Raw genomic sequence first — 19287 nt, forward strand, 5'->3', positions numbered from 1 at the left:
TTCTTGCACAGCTTCTGATGTGCAATTTGCTGGGGCCAATGTTGTTTCCACATTGTTACAGGCTTTTAGCCTGGATCAGACCCACTGGACTATCAGGTACCAGGAAAGACTACCTATCTCTCCCCCCCCCCCCCCCGTCCCTTCATGCTGGCACCCTAACAAGCAGCATTATGTATGCTGTTCTGAGCTCCTTAGAGATGGGCACCCAACAAATTTAACAAACTTTGCAAAATAAATTTAACTATACAGCTGAAACAGCTGATCTTTTTCTGGGTTTTAAAAAAACTTCTTCCATTTACCTGAAGTTTCCTTTACCATCATCTTCTTTGACCTCTAAAGAAACACTGAAAGTGAATGTATCACTGTCAGGAGTTGGAACGACAGTGTCCTTTATGTGATCTGATGCTTGTTTGGAGGAACGTTTGAATGCTGTTGAAAAACTATACAAAATTCGGCTGACCTAAAATTGCACCAAAAGAGTAGGGAGGAGGAGGACAGAAGAGAAGTGGGGGAGACCGTGATTAAGCCAATAATTTATGATACAAACAGCTAAGCATGCAACTGGAACACATTAGCCAAAGTGGTTATCTCACACTACTGCAGTGTTTCTCAACCTTTTTTGGGCCAAGGCACACTTGTTCCATGAAAAAAATCTCGAGGCACACCACCATTTAAAAAGTTAAAAAAATTAACTCTGTTCCGCCCTATATTGACTATATAATTATGACTGTAAGAAACACTTGCCAAAAAGATAGTAATTTGTGTCTCACTTAAGATTGTATTTTTAAAGTTTGGTTGTTAATTTAAAAGAAATAGTGAAGCTTTTGTTTCATTAGTTTGATGAATAAAAATGATGTCCTTTTATGATTATGTACTCAATAAATGGGGGGTTTTTTTGGGGGGGGGGGAATTCCCTGGATGCGCACTTTAATGAAATGTGTGGCGTACCCCTATGCAAAATTGTTTTGCTGGGATTCTCGACAGGAAGTGCTGTGTCATTAATCGAAATGATTTAGCCTGCCTAAAATGAAAATACGTGTTAATATCATGACAGACTTATGCTGAAGAGTTAACTTTTCATCAATAAAAGTTTAAACACACCTACACGGAGTTCAGAGCCCCGCCGAGGGAGGAGGAGGAGGAGCGGACCCAGCGACACACCTGCCCCGCGGCCGCCTGCTTGGATCCCAGCTGGGTGCGCGGCGGCAGCCATGGCGGGAGAAGGGCCGCCGGCAGGAGCCGAGCACCTGCCTTGACGGCCCCTGGGCGCCCCGTGAGCTGCGCCGGGCTGCCAACGTTGGGAGAAGGAGACCTGGCTGGCAGAGTCGGGAGACCATGAGAGCGTCAGCCCTGCCCCCTCCCACACAGCGCGGACTCCGGCGGGAGCCTCGCGGCCGTCTGGAGGCCGCCGGACAACTCCCAACGTTCGGGAGAAACCGCCGGAGTCCACAGCTGCGCTTTGCGCATGCGCAAAGGACTCCCGAACGTTGGGAGCGTCAGTGTCAGCCCCTGCCCCCTCCCACACAGCGCGGCTGTGATGACGGGCGCCTCAGGCGCCGCACGGCTCAGGAGTCGGGCGCAACTGCCGCGGGTGCCGGACGACTGCCGCGGGCGCAGCGGCTCGGCGCCCCTGGCAGCCCGGCACCCTGGTGCATTGCGGGCGACAATCGCCCTTCTCGTCACCGCACCTCGCGGCACACCAGCCAGCGTCTCGCGACACACTACTGTGCCGCGGAACAGCGGTTGAGAAACGCTGCACTACTGAACAGGTTTGGCTCAAAGGAATTCTAGCACAACAGACAGGACAATTGTGAAACAAAATGTTGGGATCAAACCTTAGGTCATATACACTTAAGTCATCAATCTATTAAAATGGGATGTTATATGACAAATGCAAATAAAAAATAAACCCCCATGCAGCTCTAACCATGCCATTTCCATATGAAATATAGCCTACAAAGTTTAAAATGGCTTCTTCACGTCAGACTGACGATGCTGTTCTAGTATAATATGAAATTTTGTATTTGAAGTGGAAACAGCATACAATAGTATTAACTGGAAAGGATAGGTACACTCTTCAAAAAGTTTGTAAAGGGCTCATTAAAAACAATACTTTCTACTCACTGCCTCTTTAATTTTGCAAGAGAAGACATGAATCTGGAACTCATCACTGCCACAGAAGCTCTCAGTAAATGCAAAGCAATCACTTTCCAAAGTTCCACTTTTCCCACGGACACAAAATAAGACTTTGTAGATTGGGAAAGAAGCAATTTCTGTACCAGTGGACTGATCTATTATTCTAAATAAGGAGGAGGAAATTGAAAGACTTTTGTCACTCAGCAAGTCCCAAAGAGAGAAATTTACTTGCCACTTTTGAAATATAAATAAAAACTTTATTAATCTAAAATATTCTGATTAACACTGAAAATGTTCACAACACATTAGGAAACCTAGGTCATTCTATTCCAACTAAAATCATCAATATTAACACCTTAAGCAAAAAAGTTAAATAGATTTTAAAAATCTATTACTATTCTCATTTATTTCACTGGAAATCCTGTGTGCATCAACAGGCAAAATGTCAGTGTTTTTAATATGTACAAATGTGAACTCATTAAAAGTTTCACCGTTTGTATCCTGTCTTGTGGAGCTCCACAAATGAATAAAAGAACCTGACACAGTGTGGCAGGGAGGAAGCACTAAGGGAGAAACACTTTCTCGCTTTATACTGCCCCTCCCACACCATGCTTCCCCTAATCAAACTAAGGAGAGCCACATTCAAAACCAGCCTTCTTCCCACATCATTTGCTGAATAAAGGAGCTTGGGGTATACATTAGAAGCACAAACAAGTATGGATGTTCTCCACAACATTTTCCATGTCTGCATGCCACTTTACAACCGCTGCTCTTGATCCACCAGCTAACATGTGTGGATGTCTGGTTCTGCACAGAGAAGCAACAGCAGTGCAAGCCATGGGGCAGAGTAACTCTCCTGCCACTTGTGTTGCTGCTTGTTGGAGCTGTGCAAGTGCACCAGAACAAGCACTGGATTGGGGGTGGTAGTCCCACTGGTTCACCTGCATGCCCCCCAACATTGCCGCCATCTCAGGAAGGCTAAGCAGCAGGAATTCCGGGTCAGGAGGGTGGTTACACCGTATTACACGTGCGCTGCTACACAGCACCTTGCTTGGATCGTGGCACCTCAAACAACTAGAGAACAACTAGCGCAGCCCCTCTGCACAGGAGAAACCATTTGCGCTTAAAGGAGATGCGCTGCTCCAAGCTGAACGACTTTCCTCTGCAATTCCCGGGCTAGAAAGCCACTTCTTAGGTTTATTTATTTTATTCATTTTTTAAAATTCTATACCGCCCCTCATCTGAAGTTCACAGCATCGTGGTTTACAATATAAACACAGTAACACATAGCATAATAACAAAAACAATACCCACACACACACACAAAGCACTAAAATCAGCACTCCCCCTCTGTGACAACATTTATTTAGCCCCCAACAGTATGTGGGGTGCTTTGAGGATGGGAATGCCATGATGGCATTCAAAAAAGTCACAAAAAGGTTTCCTGTGCATCTTGTATGCAGGAATCCACTCCTGCTCTCTTGCTAGGCCCATGTTGGCATTTAGTGTCCCCACACAAAAAAAAACCCATATAACTAAAGGAGGAAGAAGTAAACTAAGCATATACCGTATTTTTCGCTCCATAAGACGCACTTTTTCCCTCCCAAAAAGGAAGGGGGAAAGTCTGTGCGTCCTATGGAGCGAATGCGAGAGCCAGAGCCAGAGCCCGCCCAGAGCCCACGCAAAACCAGAGCCTGTGCCAGAGCCAGAGCCTGCGCAAAAGCCAGAGCCTAGGACAATTAAAGAAAGCAAAATATATATTTTTCTTGTTTTCCTCTAAAAACTAGATGCTTCCTATGGTCGGGTGCGTCCTATGGAGCGAAAAATACGGTACATGTTTTGTCTGTATGCACAAAAGTATGAATATATATTATGATTTTAAAAAGCAGGTGTAACTCACCTGACAGAACCATCTGGGATATTTGGAACATACAGAGTTACGGGGAAAGGTGAATTACTTGAGCTCTTCATAGTTCCCATGGCACACAGTGCCTCTGATTCACTGCGAGGAGCAGAAACCTTCATACATCCAAGATATGTCAGTTTGTTGAACAATACACTCTCCTCTTCTGGGGGTACAGTAGGGGAATAGGCTGTATCTGACAAAACATCTGAAAGTGAATAAAATTCAGTCATTACCCACAATGATCTCCTTTCCTTGCAACAGTCATTCAACATCTAACTGCAGAAGTGGACTCAAGCTGTCCTTGAAGTCTATTTAAAGGTTGCAGCTGGTCATGGTCATGGCTTACATTGACTTCCAAAGCTGCTCAAGTACAAAAGTGCTGGTTTTTACCCTAAAGCAGATTTTTAACAGTGTTGAGTTGACAACACCATTTTGAGTTTATTTTTCAGGTATTCCTAATTTGTCACTTGCAAATAGAAGAGCCACCAAGTGTGACCCCACACACCATTTTAAAAATTACAAAGAGGAGTAGCTGCTGGCTATTGCACAAGTACCTAACTTTTATTTAGAAGCTCAAAGACCAAATTGGAATATTTCCCCAAAAATATCTTTCAATTTGCATTTGTTTTCAATGGCTACAGTTAAAACAAGTATTTGCTAACTACATTTTTGCAGTTTGCTAAAGGATTCTTGGTTATTATCTGTTTTAAAAGGGCATTGCTAAACAGTTTTTTCCAAGTCAGTCCACATAAAAGTTACACTGGAGCAATCCAGGCCATGTTCAAAAATAATGGCAAGGAAAAACAAGCAAAGTTTGCTTAACAAAACAAATAATAATGAGAGTTTCATTCTTCTGTAAGAGAAAACAGACTTCCCAACCACCATCCAGTTTTTGTTTTGCATCCCCCACATTTTCCCTTATATGCTAAATATTAAAGCCAGTACTTGTGGTGGGAGAATCCAGTAGAAAATGCATAGGGGACTGGCTGACATATCCAAGTGACTGCCTGCAATCACCACTCAAGTCTACACAATCAGTAGTATCAAGCTTCTGGCCTTTATCAGAATCTCTTAGTATCTCTTCCACGGCTTTCTCCATTTGTTCATCTTTGTTTGGAAGCATCTGTAGAAGGCAGAACACAGGGAGAGATTTTTGAATCTGTAAGATTTCACAAAATTAAATTAAATCCTTCACAGTTCCATTCACAGAGATAGGATATTTCTGAATTGTCGATATCTGGAAAAATAAATTTCATTTAAGATGGTTTAACCATGTAGTCATATTCTCACCTCATGTCTAATCTTTACTCACATAATTAGACAATACAGAATCATATCAAGCTGCAAATATTAAGTTAAATAGCCTTCTAAAAGCTTATTTCTTAAGAAGACAATGACCTTGAAGCATACATACCACACAAACTGGCAAGGCAGAATGAGCTACAAAAAGCGACACAATTCCTTATTCACACTTAACTGTACAATAGGCATCATTTCACAATTAATTTAGGTCCATTTTTAGAATAGAATGCTACTTATGGGCCATCACTGAAATGTTAAAGGTAAAGGGACCCCTGACCATTAGGTCCAGTCGTGACCGACTCTGGGGTTGCGCGCTCATCTCGCATTATTGGCCGAGGGAGCCGGCGTATAGCTTCCAGGTCATGTGGCCAGCATGACAAAGCCGCTTCTGGCAAACCAGAGCAGCACATGGAAACGCCGTTTACCTTCCCGCTGTAGCGGTTCCTATTTATCTACTTGCATTTTGACGTGCTTTCGAACTGCTACGGTAGGTTGGCAGGAGCTGGGACCAAGCAATGGGAGCTCACCCCGTCACAGGGATTCGAACCGCCGACCTTCTGATCAGCAAGCCCTAGGCTCAGTGGTTTAACCACAGCGCCACCTGGGTCCACATAAATGTTAAAACTGCTAAAATTTGTTTTTAAATAAAAATCAAGGAAATTTTACCGTCAGCTGAAATTTCTCATCTTTTGCACACAGATCTTCAGGATGCTTTTTAACGAAGACATATTCTTCCTGATTTACTACCAAAACAGTTTCAGAAGAAAGACTGACTTTGTCAAATCCAATGTCCATTTCAGAATGATGACCCTTTCTGCAGCCAGAATAAAATACAAAAATAACACTATCATCCACTATATCAAATCAAGTTACCAGTACTACAAAAAAAAAACAAAATCCTTATTGTAAACTCACCGTTTCCAAAAATCCACAAATACCATGCATAAATTCCAAATAGGTATCAAACAAATCCTCTCCCCTAAAATATCACATATCTAGGGCTTAATATAGTGCATGAAAACCAAATAGCAAGCAAACAAAGTTAATGTGATAAGAAATATATAGTTTGTTCGTTGACCACATAATATAATTATAATGTTGTCACTTCATTATAAAAAAATTTAAGGATATAATTAATTATATAATTAAAAGCATTTTCTGATCTATTTGGATTTCTGAAGGACAGAATACAGTACCGTCTCTTAAATCAGGAAGAGATGTATATACGACAGGCGAGGCTCCATTCACGCAACAGGACTTCACCTGCCTCTCCTCCCTCTTGCAGTCCTTTGCATGCCCCGCCAAACAGGTTCAGGGGGTCCCCCAATCCTCCAGAGCAGATTTTGAGGGCACACAGGGGGAGGAGAGGAAGATGTTTCATGGTGCAAATGGAAGTCAGTTCCACTAGCGAAGGGACGGCACTGAATGCAGCCCAGGATAGGAGACTGAGAGTACAGCTGCTGTATTGTTAGGATTATATTTGAGATTATATTTGTGATGTGATTTTAATCTTTCTTATTCTGATGGGATTGTGATTTTATTTGTAAAATTGTAAAACGCTTCTTATGGATAACAGAAATAAGAAACTTGCAGCAATTTAAGAGTATTTTACCAATGTTTGGTTTCCTGCCCCACAGTCACCCTCAGTCATTCGAAATTATATGTTCAAAGATATGACAGTCTCTATCCTACTGGAATTATAATCCATGTATATCTGTTGCCAAGGTGACACCCACCCCATGTAATGACTTCATGCCACAAAAGCAGCTTTGGCTACACTTTATTTATTTAGCTAGCCAAACCACTTCACTGCAACCTTCATTCACAGGAGAGAACAGAGAACACAGCAGACTGGAGGAGGACAAATGTTGTCCCTATATTCAAAAAGGAGAAAAGGGGGGACCCAAACAATATATGTCACATTTATAATCATATTCTACTACTTTGGCTATGTGTTTAATAAAAGATTGAATTCTTGCATTGCAAAAAATGAAGATTATGGTAAAAAATGAAAAACATGAATTGCAAAAAAACTAGAGCTTACAGAACAAAACCGACTTCAGATATGAAATAAGCACGTTGAAATTAGGTTAGAGCAACTGCAGGTGTCAATGCAACAAAAATTTTGTTCCCCGGTGTATAATCTATCAGACAATTTATTAACTCCAACACAAAAGTTTTAACTGGCACCTAAATGCTAATGTGCCAACGCTTCCAGAATTGTTCAAAGGGGGGGGGGGTTTCCCCACAACTGCAAAACTACAGTAGTCTCATGATCGCTTCTGTCTTTCAAAAACCTCATTTACAATGCAACACTGAAACCTAAGAAACTAGTTTCAAGTATTATCAGATCATTTTACAACTTGAAAATTAGCTATATGAAACATTAGGGGACAGATATAGAATCAGCAATGGAAGAGAAGTTACATCTGTAGTTGGAAACGCCCTATGCTGAAACTAATTTTGAACAAAGCTCATCTCTGAAATGACTAATTACATGTTATCAATTTACTTTAGCCCTGAAACAATTACTTCTTAGACTGAAATCCTATATCCACTTTAAGAGGACTGGCTTCTATGTGTGTGTGTTTTTGTGTGTGTGATTGTGCTATTGAGGGAAACCATTGTTTTATGAACACCTACTGTACAGTGCAATCTTATACATGCCTACTCAGAAGTATGTCAAACTGAATGCAATGGGACTTGCTCCCAAGTAATTGGGTACAGCAAGGACAGGGAACCTTTTTCAGCCCAAGGGATTGATCCCATTCCCTCATCGGCATGTGAGGAGGACCTAAAAAAATGTGGGTGGATGTGACTCTTACAGTAGGCTACATTCCAGCCATACAAAAGTTTTCTACACGCATTTCTCCATCCAAGCAAACAAGAGGCATTATCACAGTTCAAGGATATATTCCAGTCAACAAAAGGACTTAAGGCGGGGGTCCCCAAACTTAGGCCCAGGGGCCGGATGCCGCCCAATAGCCTTCTAAATCTGGCCCGTGGACGGTCCAGGAATCAGCATGTTTTTACATGAGTAGAATGTGTCCTTTTATTTAAAATGCATCTCTGGGTTATTTGTGGGGCCTGCCTGGTGTTTTTACATGAGTAGAATGTGTCCTTTTATTTAAAATGCATCTCTGGGTTATTTGTGGGGCATAGGAATTTGTCCATACAGTATTTTGTTTCAAAATATAGTCCGCCCCCCCCCACAAGATCTGAGGGACAGTGGACCAGCCCCCTGCTGAAAAAGTTTGCTGACCCCCGACTTAAGGCATGCCAAGTCTCCCGTTTATCATGGGAAACCCCCATATTTTAAACAGTTTCCCGCTGGCAGCCCAGATTGAAAAAAATCCTGTAAATCCCCCGGATTTCCTACCTGCCAAGGAGGCTCCATTTTGGGTGCTGGCACCGCCCAATTTCCAGTGCCCAGACATGGCCGCGTGGCACCGGAAGTTGCTTCTACGCATGTCCGGACATGCGTAGAAGTGACTTCCGGTGCCACGCCACTGCTGATCCCGCATTTTTCAGCGGGAGACTTGGCAGCTATGCTAGGGAAGTGTGTGGTCTGAGGAGGGTCCTAAAGGCTAGACAGCCACGTTCAGTCCCCATTTGGCATATAAGCCTCACTATACTGTATTATTCTTTTTGTATTGCAGCACTTACCCATTTACTGTTGCCAGAACTTAACAACCTAAGGTGTGATATTAACCATTCAAAGAAGCTGTCATCAAGAGCGGTCTTTCAGTCATCTCTTTCAAGGCAAGCGCAGGACCTGTTAATCACCTTTGGGGTCAAACAAAAGAAGATAGACAAAGGTCAGACATACAGGCAGGCAGCCACACAACTTATCATCATCAGGCTGAAACAATCAACACTCAGCCAAACAGGTGTGATTACAGACAGTAGTACTATATACGCAATATGGAATCCAATCAGAACATGCAGATGTTTTGCAAATAAGTCACACAGGGCTGGTTCAGATACCCATCTTGAAGGCTGAGATGGAGAACACTTGCACAAGTTGAGAAACAACTCTACAAGCCATTAGTGCACCAATGTAAACTCTTGTGATTTTTCTTCCCTGTCCATGGCAGTGGCACCAGCATACAATTTTGGGTTGATGCCAGCATCCTACCCACTTCAGCCAGCAAGCCCCTGTCAGCTTCTTCCTCAGAAAAGGTCGGTGTTGAATGAGTGTGCCAGATTGCATATTTATTCTGCAAAATATAAATTGGGTTCTACTTGACACAGAATTTGTATTGTTGAGGCCCACAAAATTTAAGTTTAAGTAATCATCATAGATCATATAAATCCCTGGAGCATTCTGCTATATGTACTCGGTTTAGGCAGGTATGTTTTGGCGTACTGAATTTTAATATATGGGGCAGAAATGATATCATACTCCTACGAGAAAAAGCAATGGAAATGAACATTGGAAAGACAGTCATATCTATTTAATTTACCATTTCAAATGCATGTAAATGTGAACATTTAGGGACAATTATAATGGTAAAATCAAATTTTGTGCCAATGTCAAATTTTATATTGGATACTTCTTAGGGTTCTTTTTTTATAAAGCTTTTTAAACTTCTGCCATGCTAATAATCTTATCCACTAGTAAATGCTTGTCCCCAATACAAAGATCAGGTGCATAGCATGTCTCCTGACAAAGAACATTATCCTCCCCCCCCCCGCCCAAAAAAAATCAAATTAGTATTTCTTTCATTCTACCCACTGAAACTAATCTGCACCTGTGAGTTCCACTTTGAAAAGGGGACAGACAGCCATCATGAAACACACTAAAGAATTAGATACTGTACTAGTTAAGGAGTGGAACCTTCAGACAAGAGGATTCATGCAAATCTTTTAACAGCACCCAAGAAGCATGAGGAAAATAGAGAGAGTGAAGGAATCACTATTACATCAAAAAGGTTGTTCAGGCCGGGGTGGGGGAGGGGATGGTAAGTTGGAATGTGAGGACCCTTTGTAATTGTGTTTATACACTGAAAATCAATAAAACTTATTTTTAAAAGGGTTAATCAGAGAAACTGCTGCTAAAGATGAGAAAGATAACAACACACCCAGAACATGGCATTATCACAGTACCGTACATACTGATGTCACACTATATTAGAACTGCCACCCTAGGAGCTCGAAAGCACACCAGTGCAAGTAGATAAATAGGTACCACGCTCTGGTTTCCAACACAGTGTTCCACTGCGCCAGAAGTGGTTTAGTCCTACTAGATATAAAGGAACTGCGAGATAAGAGCGGATTAGAAAACCTATTGAGGGGAGGGAGGGAAGTCAAACTCGGCGGAGTATTTTGTAATGAGTAATGAGAATTGTTAAAAGAGTGATGTATGTATTTTGAATGTTTGTTTGTTTGTTTGTTTTGTATATGGTTTTAAATGTGTTTAATTGGAAAATTTAATAAATAGTTATAAAAAAAAGAAGTGGTTTAGTCCTGCTCGCCACATGACCCAGAAAGCTGTCTGTGGACGAACGCCAGCTCCCTCGGGCCTGAAAGCAAGATGAGTGGGACAACCCCATAGTTGCTTTTGACTGAACTTAACTGTCCAGGGGTCCTTTACCTTTACCTTATATTAGTTACATTATCACATTATTCACTAATAACCATTTGACCCCCCCCTTACAGGACAGCTGCATATTCCTACATTGCCGGGGGTTGGACTAGATGATCCTTGGGGTCCCTTCCAGCTCTATGATTCCATAAAACCAATTCCTGAATATTATGAATTACAAAGCTTGCTGCAGATTTTAATTTTTATATACATTTGCACATGCAATTAATTTTGTATGCCAAGTTAGATTCAGCTTATTTATTCATGCCCAATCCAAATAACTTTATTGTAGTAGCCACTGGCCATGACAAATCAGAATAATAAATAAATAGATAGATAACAGATGCAGGAAGACCCCAAATCACAACACATATCAGATGAAGCATTGGGTTTTTGGCAGAAAATTATATGAACCTATGTTACAATTCACTGGTCCAGTAGTTCATTCAGCCCACTATCATGTATTCTGGCTAGCAGTGGCTCTTCAAAGTCTTAAGGATGGGTCTTTGCCAGCCCTGCCACCCAAGATCATTTTGGCTGGAAATGCCAAGTACTGAAACTTGGACCTTCTGCATTCAAAGCATGTGTTCTACCGCTGATCTAACACTCTTTTCTCAGTATGGTTTGAAGGAACATAAGAAGAGCCTGCCGGATCAGGCCATCTAGCCCAGCATCCTGTTCTCACAGTAGCCAAGCAGGACCCGAGTACAAGAGCCTCTCCCTTCCTGCAGCTTCCAACAACTGGTATTCAGAAGCATTCCTGCCTCCTACCATGAAGGCAGAACATAGCCATTGGGCTTAGTAGCCGTTGATAGCCCTTATCCTCCATGAATTTGTCAAATTGTTTTTTAAAAAGCATCTCAGTTGGCGGCCATCACTGCCTCCTGCGGGAGCAAGTTCCATGGTTTAACCATGAGCTGCATGAAGAAGTACGTTCTCTTATCTGTCCTGAATCTTCCAACATTCAGATTCATTGGATGTTCACAAGTTCTAGCATTATGAGAGAGAGAAAACTTTTATCTACTTTCCCCTGCTAATAATACAGTCATACCTCAGTTTAAGTACGCTTCAGTTTGAGTACTTTCAGTTTAAGTACTCCGTGGACGCGTCTGGAACGGATTAATCCACTTTCCATTACTGTCAATGGGAAAGTTCGCTTCAGGTTAAGTACAGACTTCCGGAACCAATTGTGTACTTAAACCGAGGTACCACTGTATATTTAAAGAGCTTCTTTTCATTGGTCTTAATGGTTTTAACAATGTTTTTCCATAAAGTCTCTTCTACCATCTCTTTGTCTGCTTGCCCTTTTTCTGCCAAGATATATTAATATATTACTTATATACCGTATGCAACCCTTTATACTCAACCTGTAACCATCTGGTCCCAGAGCAGAGTTACACATCACAAACACCGTATTAATGGTACATTATAAAACATATCTGAGTGGTTTAAAACTCCAACCCTTCCCAAAAGCCTGAGTAAAGAGGTGTGTCTTCTGCTGCCAATGAAAAGTCAACAATATGAGGACTCGGTGCACCCCAGGAGAGATTGTTGATTTTGTGGGCTCACAATGAAGAGTAACTCTACTTGAGATTTTGGAAATATGTTATAGTTAAATATGAGTCAATGGAGGAATTAAAATATGTACAATCGATGGGAAATGAAGAAGGGGAACAAATTAATGATAAATGTTAAAATATTTTAAGTATTGAAATGGAATTTGGAAATGCATGTTACATTGAGCAGCGAGTAAGGGAGGGGAGAAAAACATCATGGATGCAGGGTGGGAAGTCAACTTTTAAATTTGCATTAAATGTGAATTAATTTGATGTTAATGTGTTGATTTTTTTGAAAAGCAATAAAAATTAATTGCCCATGAGAGGTTGTTGAAGCAAGGAGCCACCACGTGTCAACTTTGTTACAAAACTTGTTTGCCACACTTCCAAATGTCATCTTGAAGCATTTCCAGATATGTAGTGGGAGAAGTGGACCTATAGGTGGTCATCCTCATTATAACATACTCAGGCTTGCAGTACAATTTTAATCATGTTTGCCTCTTCCAATTTCAACAGAATAGAATTCCAGGCTTAATAATTTCAGGAGCCTACCGAAGCTACTAAGAATAAACAAAATGTTACTGCAAAATCAAATACTTTTTCCGGGCTCTCATGTGGATCCCTTTCTTAAGGTATGTGACAGTAAGAAACTTTGTCAAGAGGGCTGGAAATGCATCCTTTAAAAAACCCAGAATTTAGCTTCACTTCACAAAATAATTCCACAGCTTGTCAATAAATTAAATTCTCTGCACAAAATTACTTTTGGATGTGAATAAACAAAAACCAAATTCTAACAATGATTTTCTTCTGGTTCTCTACCCAATTTAGTTGTACTGTAACTCACAACCACTTCTAGCTTCCCCTGAAATCAGCCCGTTTATGAAAGATTGGCCAGTAAAGGCTGAAGTGTGACAAACACGTTGCAGTCTTCGTCACAGTTTCAGTTCCAGAGAGAAACGAATAGAAAACTTGACAAGCCCTGCGTATTTGCTCTCCCAATTCAATTCATCTTTGGACCTGAAGTTTTTGTACAGGCGAGATCTATCGAGATGTTTGCTAGGAGAGCTTTCCATTAAACCGCAAGCCATTATTCTTCGCCTCTGCCGGGGTGAAAATTCATCTAACATCGATCCTCGTCTATCAAGAACATCTATACCAAACACCCGCAGCTTTATAAAAGGAAAGGAAAATGCTGATCGACAACGACAACCTCCTCCCCCACCCCCGGCAGAGCAACCCCTCCGTGCTCATCCGGAGCATCCAGCAACTTTAGCTCAACAGCATCGCCCCCCCCCTCGCCGCAAAGTCTCGCCGCTTTCAGAAAGTCTTCGCCCTCAATCAAGGGCTGCTGCAAAGCAGAAGAACCGCAGCGGGCGACGGCGGCATCGCCGGCTCCCAGGCAGGCTCCCTGCCAAGGCGGCACAGGAGGAGGCCAAGTCTCCTTTTAACACCTCCTCGCTGCGTTTATTTACTGAATTTCTCGACCGCCCTTCTTCCCCCGAGGCTCACACGCACAAGTTGGGATGGAGGCAGAGCGGGAAGCCCCCCCCCCCCAAGTCTGCGCGGCTCTTTTCCTTGGCATCCCTTGAACCGATGCGAACTTGGCGGCGGCTGCAACCCCCGAGAGAAGGAGAGCCCCGAAATTAACCCGAATCGGAAGTTTGTTCTTGTTGTTGCCCCTCCTCCTCCTCCTGTCCCAGAAAGGTTTTTGCAGCAGCGGCAGCAGCAGCAGCACCCCTCCCCTCCGCCCAGCCGGTTTCCCGGAGGGGGGTGAGAGAGAGAGAGAAAACCCCTCCCGAAATAGAGAGCCCAAAACAACTCCGAAGTCCACTCTCGGCGTCGAGGGACAGCGCCCCCCGGCGGAGGAGGAGCAGCGCCCCGGCCCGCTTCTTACCGGCGGCTTCCCGCTCCCTCAGGGTGGCGGTTGGCGGTGGTGGCAGAAGCAGCAGCAGCAGCGGAGCCCCCGCCTCCCCGCCTCGGGCCGCTTCCCTCTCCGCCGAAGGGACGGCGGCGCAGATGACGTTGGCGGTTCTGTTTTGCAATGAAGGGAGGGGGGGGGAGATGGAGCGGCGGCGAGACGGACCAACCGCGCAGGCGCGCGCCAAGGCACCAGCCCCGCCCCACTCGCAAAAAGGGCGCGCCCGACATTGATTTGCCATAGGGAGGGGAGAGGGGGCGCTGGCTGGGAGAGGCAGGGCCGACTGGTCCGCGCCCCCCCTGTTCTCCTTCGATGGGCTCTCCCACTCCCTCCTCTCCCTCCCCCACTCAGAGGCATCCTTCAGGCCCCGCCCGCGCTGCGAATGAGGGGCTCCGGCCCTCGGAGCCTTTCGCGGGCCGAAGCCCAGCGTCCCGTTAGTAGCGCGGCCAGTTAAACTGAACCACCAAAATGTGGCCTCTGGATCTCACCTGGAGAGGCCAGGCCGCCTCGGAGTGGCCAGTTTCCCCTCTCCCCCGGAATTTTATTTTTATTTTTTAAGAAAAAGCCCTGTTTGGATAACGTTTGTAATGTGTGAAGTGCAGGTGTTTGTGCTGCCCCATTGTTATTTAAACCTAACCAGTTTTGCCATAGCTGCCAAGTTTTCCCTTTTCTCACGAGGAAGCCTATTCAGCATAATGGAATTTCCCTTAAAAAAAGGGAGAACTTGGCAGCTATGGTTTTGCTGTTATTATTTATTACATTTGTATAACCACCACAAGCTGAGGCTCCAATACTTTGGCCACCTCATGAGAAGAGAAGACTCCCTGGAAAAGACCCTGATGTTGGGAAAGAGTGAGGGCACTAGGAGAAGGGGATGACAGAGGACGAGATGGTTGAACAGTGTTCTCGAAGCTACGAACAAGAGTTTGACCAAACTGCGGGAGGCAGTGCAAGACAGGAGTGCCTGGCGTGCTATGGTCCATGGGGCACGAAGAGTCGGACACGACTAAACAACATAACCACCACCCTTCATACATAGATCTCAGGGCAGTTCACAGCATTCAAACAGAATACTAAAACAAAATACATGATACATAACATGAGCAGTAACAAAACAATAACGCCTTGCACCCCAAAAGCACATTTAAAATAGCAGAGGATGTTTTACTTGTGACAGACCGCAATCCTGGGCCCGCCCAATACATTTTGGTGTCTGAGAACTACAAAATGGCACCACAACCCCACCTGCCAGGGAAGAAAAGAGGAGTGAAGATCTGCAAGGTGAAGGAGGGCACCTCCAGCATTTACGGGGAATGCCAAGGTGGCAGCAGATCCAGTCTGCAAGTCCAGCTGCCTGCCTCATGGATGAAGCAACAGCCAACTGTACTTTGTTGTTGCTTAGTCATGTCCAACCTGTGGCAGCCGCGTTGCGCCCACCCGCCCACCGCACTGGGAAACGGGGCGGGAGGGCGCCGGAGGGATCCGGCGCACCACGGCGCCAGGGGCGCTTAAGACGGCCCTGTGTCCAACTCTTCATGACCCCATGGACCATAGCATGCCAGGCACTCCTGTCTTCCACTGCCTCCAACAGTTTGGTCAAGCTCATGTTTATAGCTTCGAGAACACTGTCCAACCATCTCATCCTCTGTCATCCTCTTCTCCTTGTGTCCTCAATCTTTCCCAACATCAGGGTCTTTTCCAGGGAGTCTTCTCTTCTCATGAGGTGCCCAAAGTATTGCAGCAGTGGCTCACTGTAAGGACAGATTCTGAAGCTGAGGCTCCAATACTTTAGCCAACTGTACTAGCTTCTTTCTAAATCTTATTGCAAATCACTTTCCATGGATATTTATTTTGTGTCGGAAAAACTTAGTGCATGACACAACCCCTCTGCCTTTCAGCAAATGCAATGCTCTCACTAAACCTTTCCTAATACCCTTTAGCCTATTTCACATATATTTAACAATAATTATATTCAGCCATATACAGCACTCAAGGCAGATTATTAAAACAATCATAATAATATTGAACAACAAAAAAGCAAACAATAACAAAGATAGCACATAACTTGGCTGGTGAAACATTCCTGCCAGTAGGACCTTCTGCTGGCATTCCAGGGGGCTTCTGCTGGTGTGTAAGCACCCTGCCCACTAGCAGGGTTACCCTTCCTCTAGAATGCAAATGCTGCTCAGCCAGCAAATCTTTGAGTTTAGGATTACTCTCTCCCTCTCTCTCTCCTGGTATGCTTGTAAACCCTTGTTTGGCTGCATTTATTCTCAGAACTGTGAGTGTAATCTGACATGACAGTAATTTTGTTTCTTTTGCTGTGTTATGGCAAATCAATAAAAAGTATGAATTGGTAGTCAAAAACTATGAATTATTGGAACAGAATCAGAGTTTAGGATTTGTTTCCAATAAATTGAATGCATCAAATGTTAGTTTTTTACTTAAGCTCCAGTCTCCACTACACCGGATTCAAACTATTGGCATAAGAAATTACAATTCAATGATATCATTTGTAATTATTATATACATATTTTAATTGTATAGTAATTATAGATTAACATTACTTTTTGCCACACAGTGCCCAGTACCACCTCACCCACCAGTCATTCATTAGACGGGTAGTTTTTTGTAAAATGTTTAAATAGCCAAGCCTTCAATTCCCCAGGAAGGAAATATATTGGAATGGGCTCTTGGACTACAAGACATTGATCCTGTAAAAGCTGCCTCTTCAATTACATTAGAATTCTGTGAATTTAAGCAGGTTCTTAACAGACTGACAACCTTCATCACAATCACTGACCCAAAGAGACCAATATATTAAATACGGTACATGGGGATGGGGAAAATAGTTTGCCACATTGCTCACTGCTCACTTTAAACAGGTTTTTCTTATATTGCATCATCCAGATTAAACAGAATTTGTTCCTGTAAGACAAGCTGTTGTGAGGACATGGGTTTCTTTCTACTCCCACCATGCAGCTTAAGACAACAGGATGCCATCGACCAAATCAGAATCACTTATGAGTGACAGGCAACCTCAGAAACTGCTATTTATCAGAGTACGCTGATTTGCCATGGCTTCTAGGAGCAGATACAAGATAAAGGCTTTGAATGGGGTGTTAGGGGAGAGGGTAGTACTTCTGTTGGGGACACATCATGCTCCTGGGGTAGTTTGTCCACCTTTGGTCCCCACCCTGCACTCAGCTCTCACATGTGGCTCCTAGAAGCTGTCCGCATGTGACAGCAGCCACACATCAGGAAAGGCTTGACTGGCTGGCTAAACCAGGTGAGGGTAGCCGGAGGGTCTCAAACCCTCAGTGAGTTTGGGGCAGCATGCAAAGACCGGCTCTGGTGGATTGAGCAGACAAGACCAAGTGGTCCAACGGTCAAGAATGTGGTTTCTGCATATGCTGTAGAGGGAAGTGACGGGTACATAGAGCTCATACATAGAGCTCACCAACCCGGGAAAGTAGCCCATCTAAGAGAATGAGAACACTAATCCGAAATCCTTGCAGGACATCTTCAGGAGAGGAAAAGGCTAAGGAATAAACCCTACACAAATCTAGAGGGTTGGGTGGTGCCTTCTATGCCTCCTTTTGGCAACTCCTGCAGCTAAGCTGGTGCTCAAGTATTGCTCTGCTTTCCTTTGGACCACATCAGTGAGGCTGGGGGGGGTCTTGTTTGGGCAGCCCAGGACCCCCATACACATTGCCCAGGCTTGCACCCCGGGCAGGTCACTTCAGTGCTGCTAACATAGCGGTTTGACTTTACCCCCCCCCAAAACGAAGCACACTCCATTGTCTCAAGAAAGAGGTGCATGACAGCAACAACAAATAACACACCGGCATGTTCATGAGCTAGTGGGTGCACATATCAGATTTTTCTATGTGTTTTTGTGCACATTCATCCACACATGAGCACTTTTAGGTGAACTCTGTATCAATGCTTTCTGTTCACACTAGCATGCACGGCTTGATGAGATGTATTCACGTTGTGTGTTGTCTCGTCCCCTCAGTTACTACCTTTCCACCACCACCACCCCCCAAAATGCAGAAACTTGAGATCCATTGTGAGCATGCACACAGGTATTTGTTTAGTTGTGCCTGTGGCCAATTTTTTTATTTTTGCGATACAAGTATTCCCACAAACCAGATTTGCACAAAACAGTGGGCAAAACGTTGGTGGCTGTGGCTGTGGGTGGGTGTGGTGCCTGCCTCATCAGAAGCCACACAGATGAAAAACACATGCACACTTTGATACAATGCAGTTCAGTACACCTGTAATTGGGTGACATGCAATTTTATATTTTTTTCCCTGAACATATTATCCATGGATTGGGGAAAACTGAATTAAATGAGCAAAACAAAATAAAAAAATCCTTCCAGTAGCATCTTAGAGACCAACTAGGTTTGTCATAGGTATGAGCTTTTGTGTGCATGCACACTTCTTCAGATACACTGAAACAGAAGTCACCAGACCCTTATACGGTATATAGTGAGAGGGTGGGGAGGGGTATTACTCAGAAGGGGGGTGGGAATGGGTGATTGGCTGATAGGAGTGGAAACCTGTTGATGACTGTTAACGACTGCAATTGGTCTTGCAGGAAAAAGCAAGGGCTGAGGTGCTAAAGAAAGCTTGATCGTGTATAATGAGATAAGAATCCAGTGTCCTTATTCAGACCAGGTCTCTCCATGGTTTTAAGCTTGGTAATGAGTTGCAATTCAGCAACTTCTCTTTCCAGTCTGTTTCTGAAGTTTTTCTGTAATAAAACAGCTACTTTGAGATCTTGTATAGTATGTCCTGGGAGATTGAAGTGTTCTCCTACTGGTTTCTAAATGAGCAAAGTTATCACGAAAAATAGGCTGTGCATGTGAGCCTA

General features: G+C 43.7%; 1 protein-coding gene across 5 annotated transcripts in view; it reads right to left on the reverse strand.

The window, feature by feature from the left end:
* The window catches only part of RABGAP1L (RAB GTPase activating protein 1 like), a 140542-nt gene extending 126010 nt beyond the window's left edge, over nucleotides 1-14532 (reverse strand). For 3 of the 5 annotated variants that reach the window (XM_035123633.2, XM_035123631.2, XM_035123635.2), the window contains exons 1-7: nucleotides 14382-14532; nucleotides 9011-9130; nucleotides 6011-6158; nucleotides 4988-5165; nucleotides 4037-4247; nucleotides 2125-2299; nucleotides 300-460 (exon numbers count right to left, since the gene is read on the reverse strand). In XM_035123633.2, the coding sequence (XP_034979524.2) occupies nucleotides 300-460; nucleotides 2125-2299; nucleotides 4037-4247; nucleotides 4988-5165; nucleotides 6011-6139 (854 nt within the window). In that variant the 5' untranslated portion in view covers nucleotides 6140-6158; nucleotides 9011-9130; nucleotides 14382-14532. Of the gene's footprint in view, nucleotides 1-299; nucleotides 461-2124; nucleotides 2300-4036; nucleotides 4248-4987; nucleotides 5166-6010; nucleotides 6159-9010; nucleotides 9131-14002; nucleotides 14026-14381 lie in introns of those variants that run through there. The other 2 variants (XM_035123632.2, XM_035123636.2) reach the window with 2 other exon arrangements.
* Nucleotides 14533-19287: the final 4755 nt, after the last annotated feature.

Source organism: Zootoca vivipara, chromosome 7 (genome assembly GCF_963506605.1).
Source record: "Zootoca vivipara chromosome 7, rZooViv1.1, whole genome shotgun sequence".
NCBI classification, from domain to species: domain Eukaryota; kingdom Metazoa; phylum Chordata; class Lepidosauria; order Squamata; family Lacertidae; genus Zootoca; species Zootoca vivipara.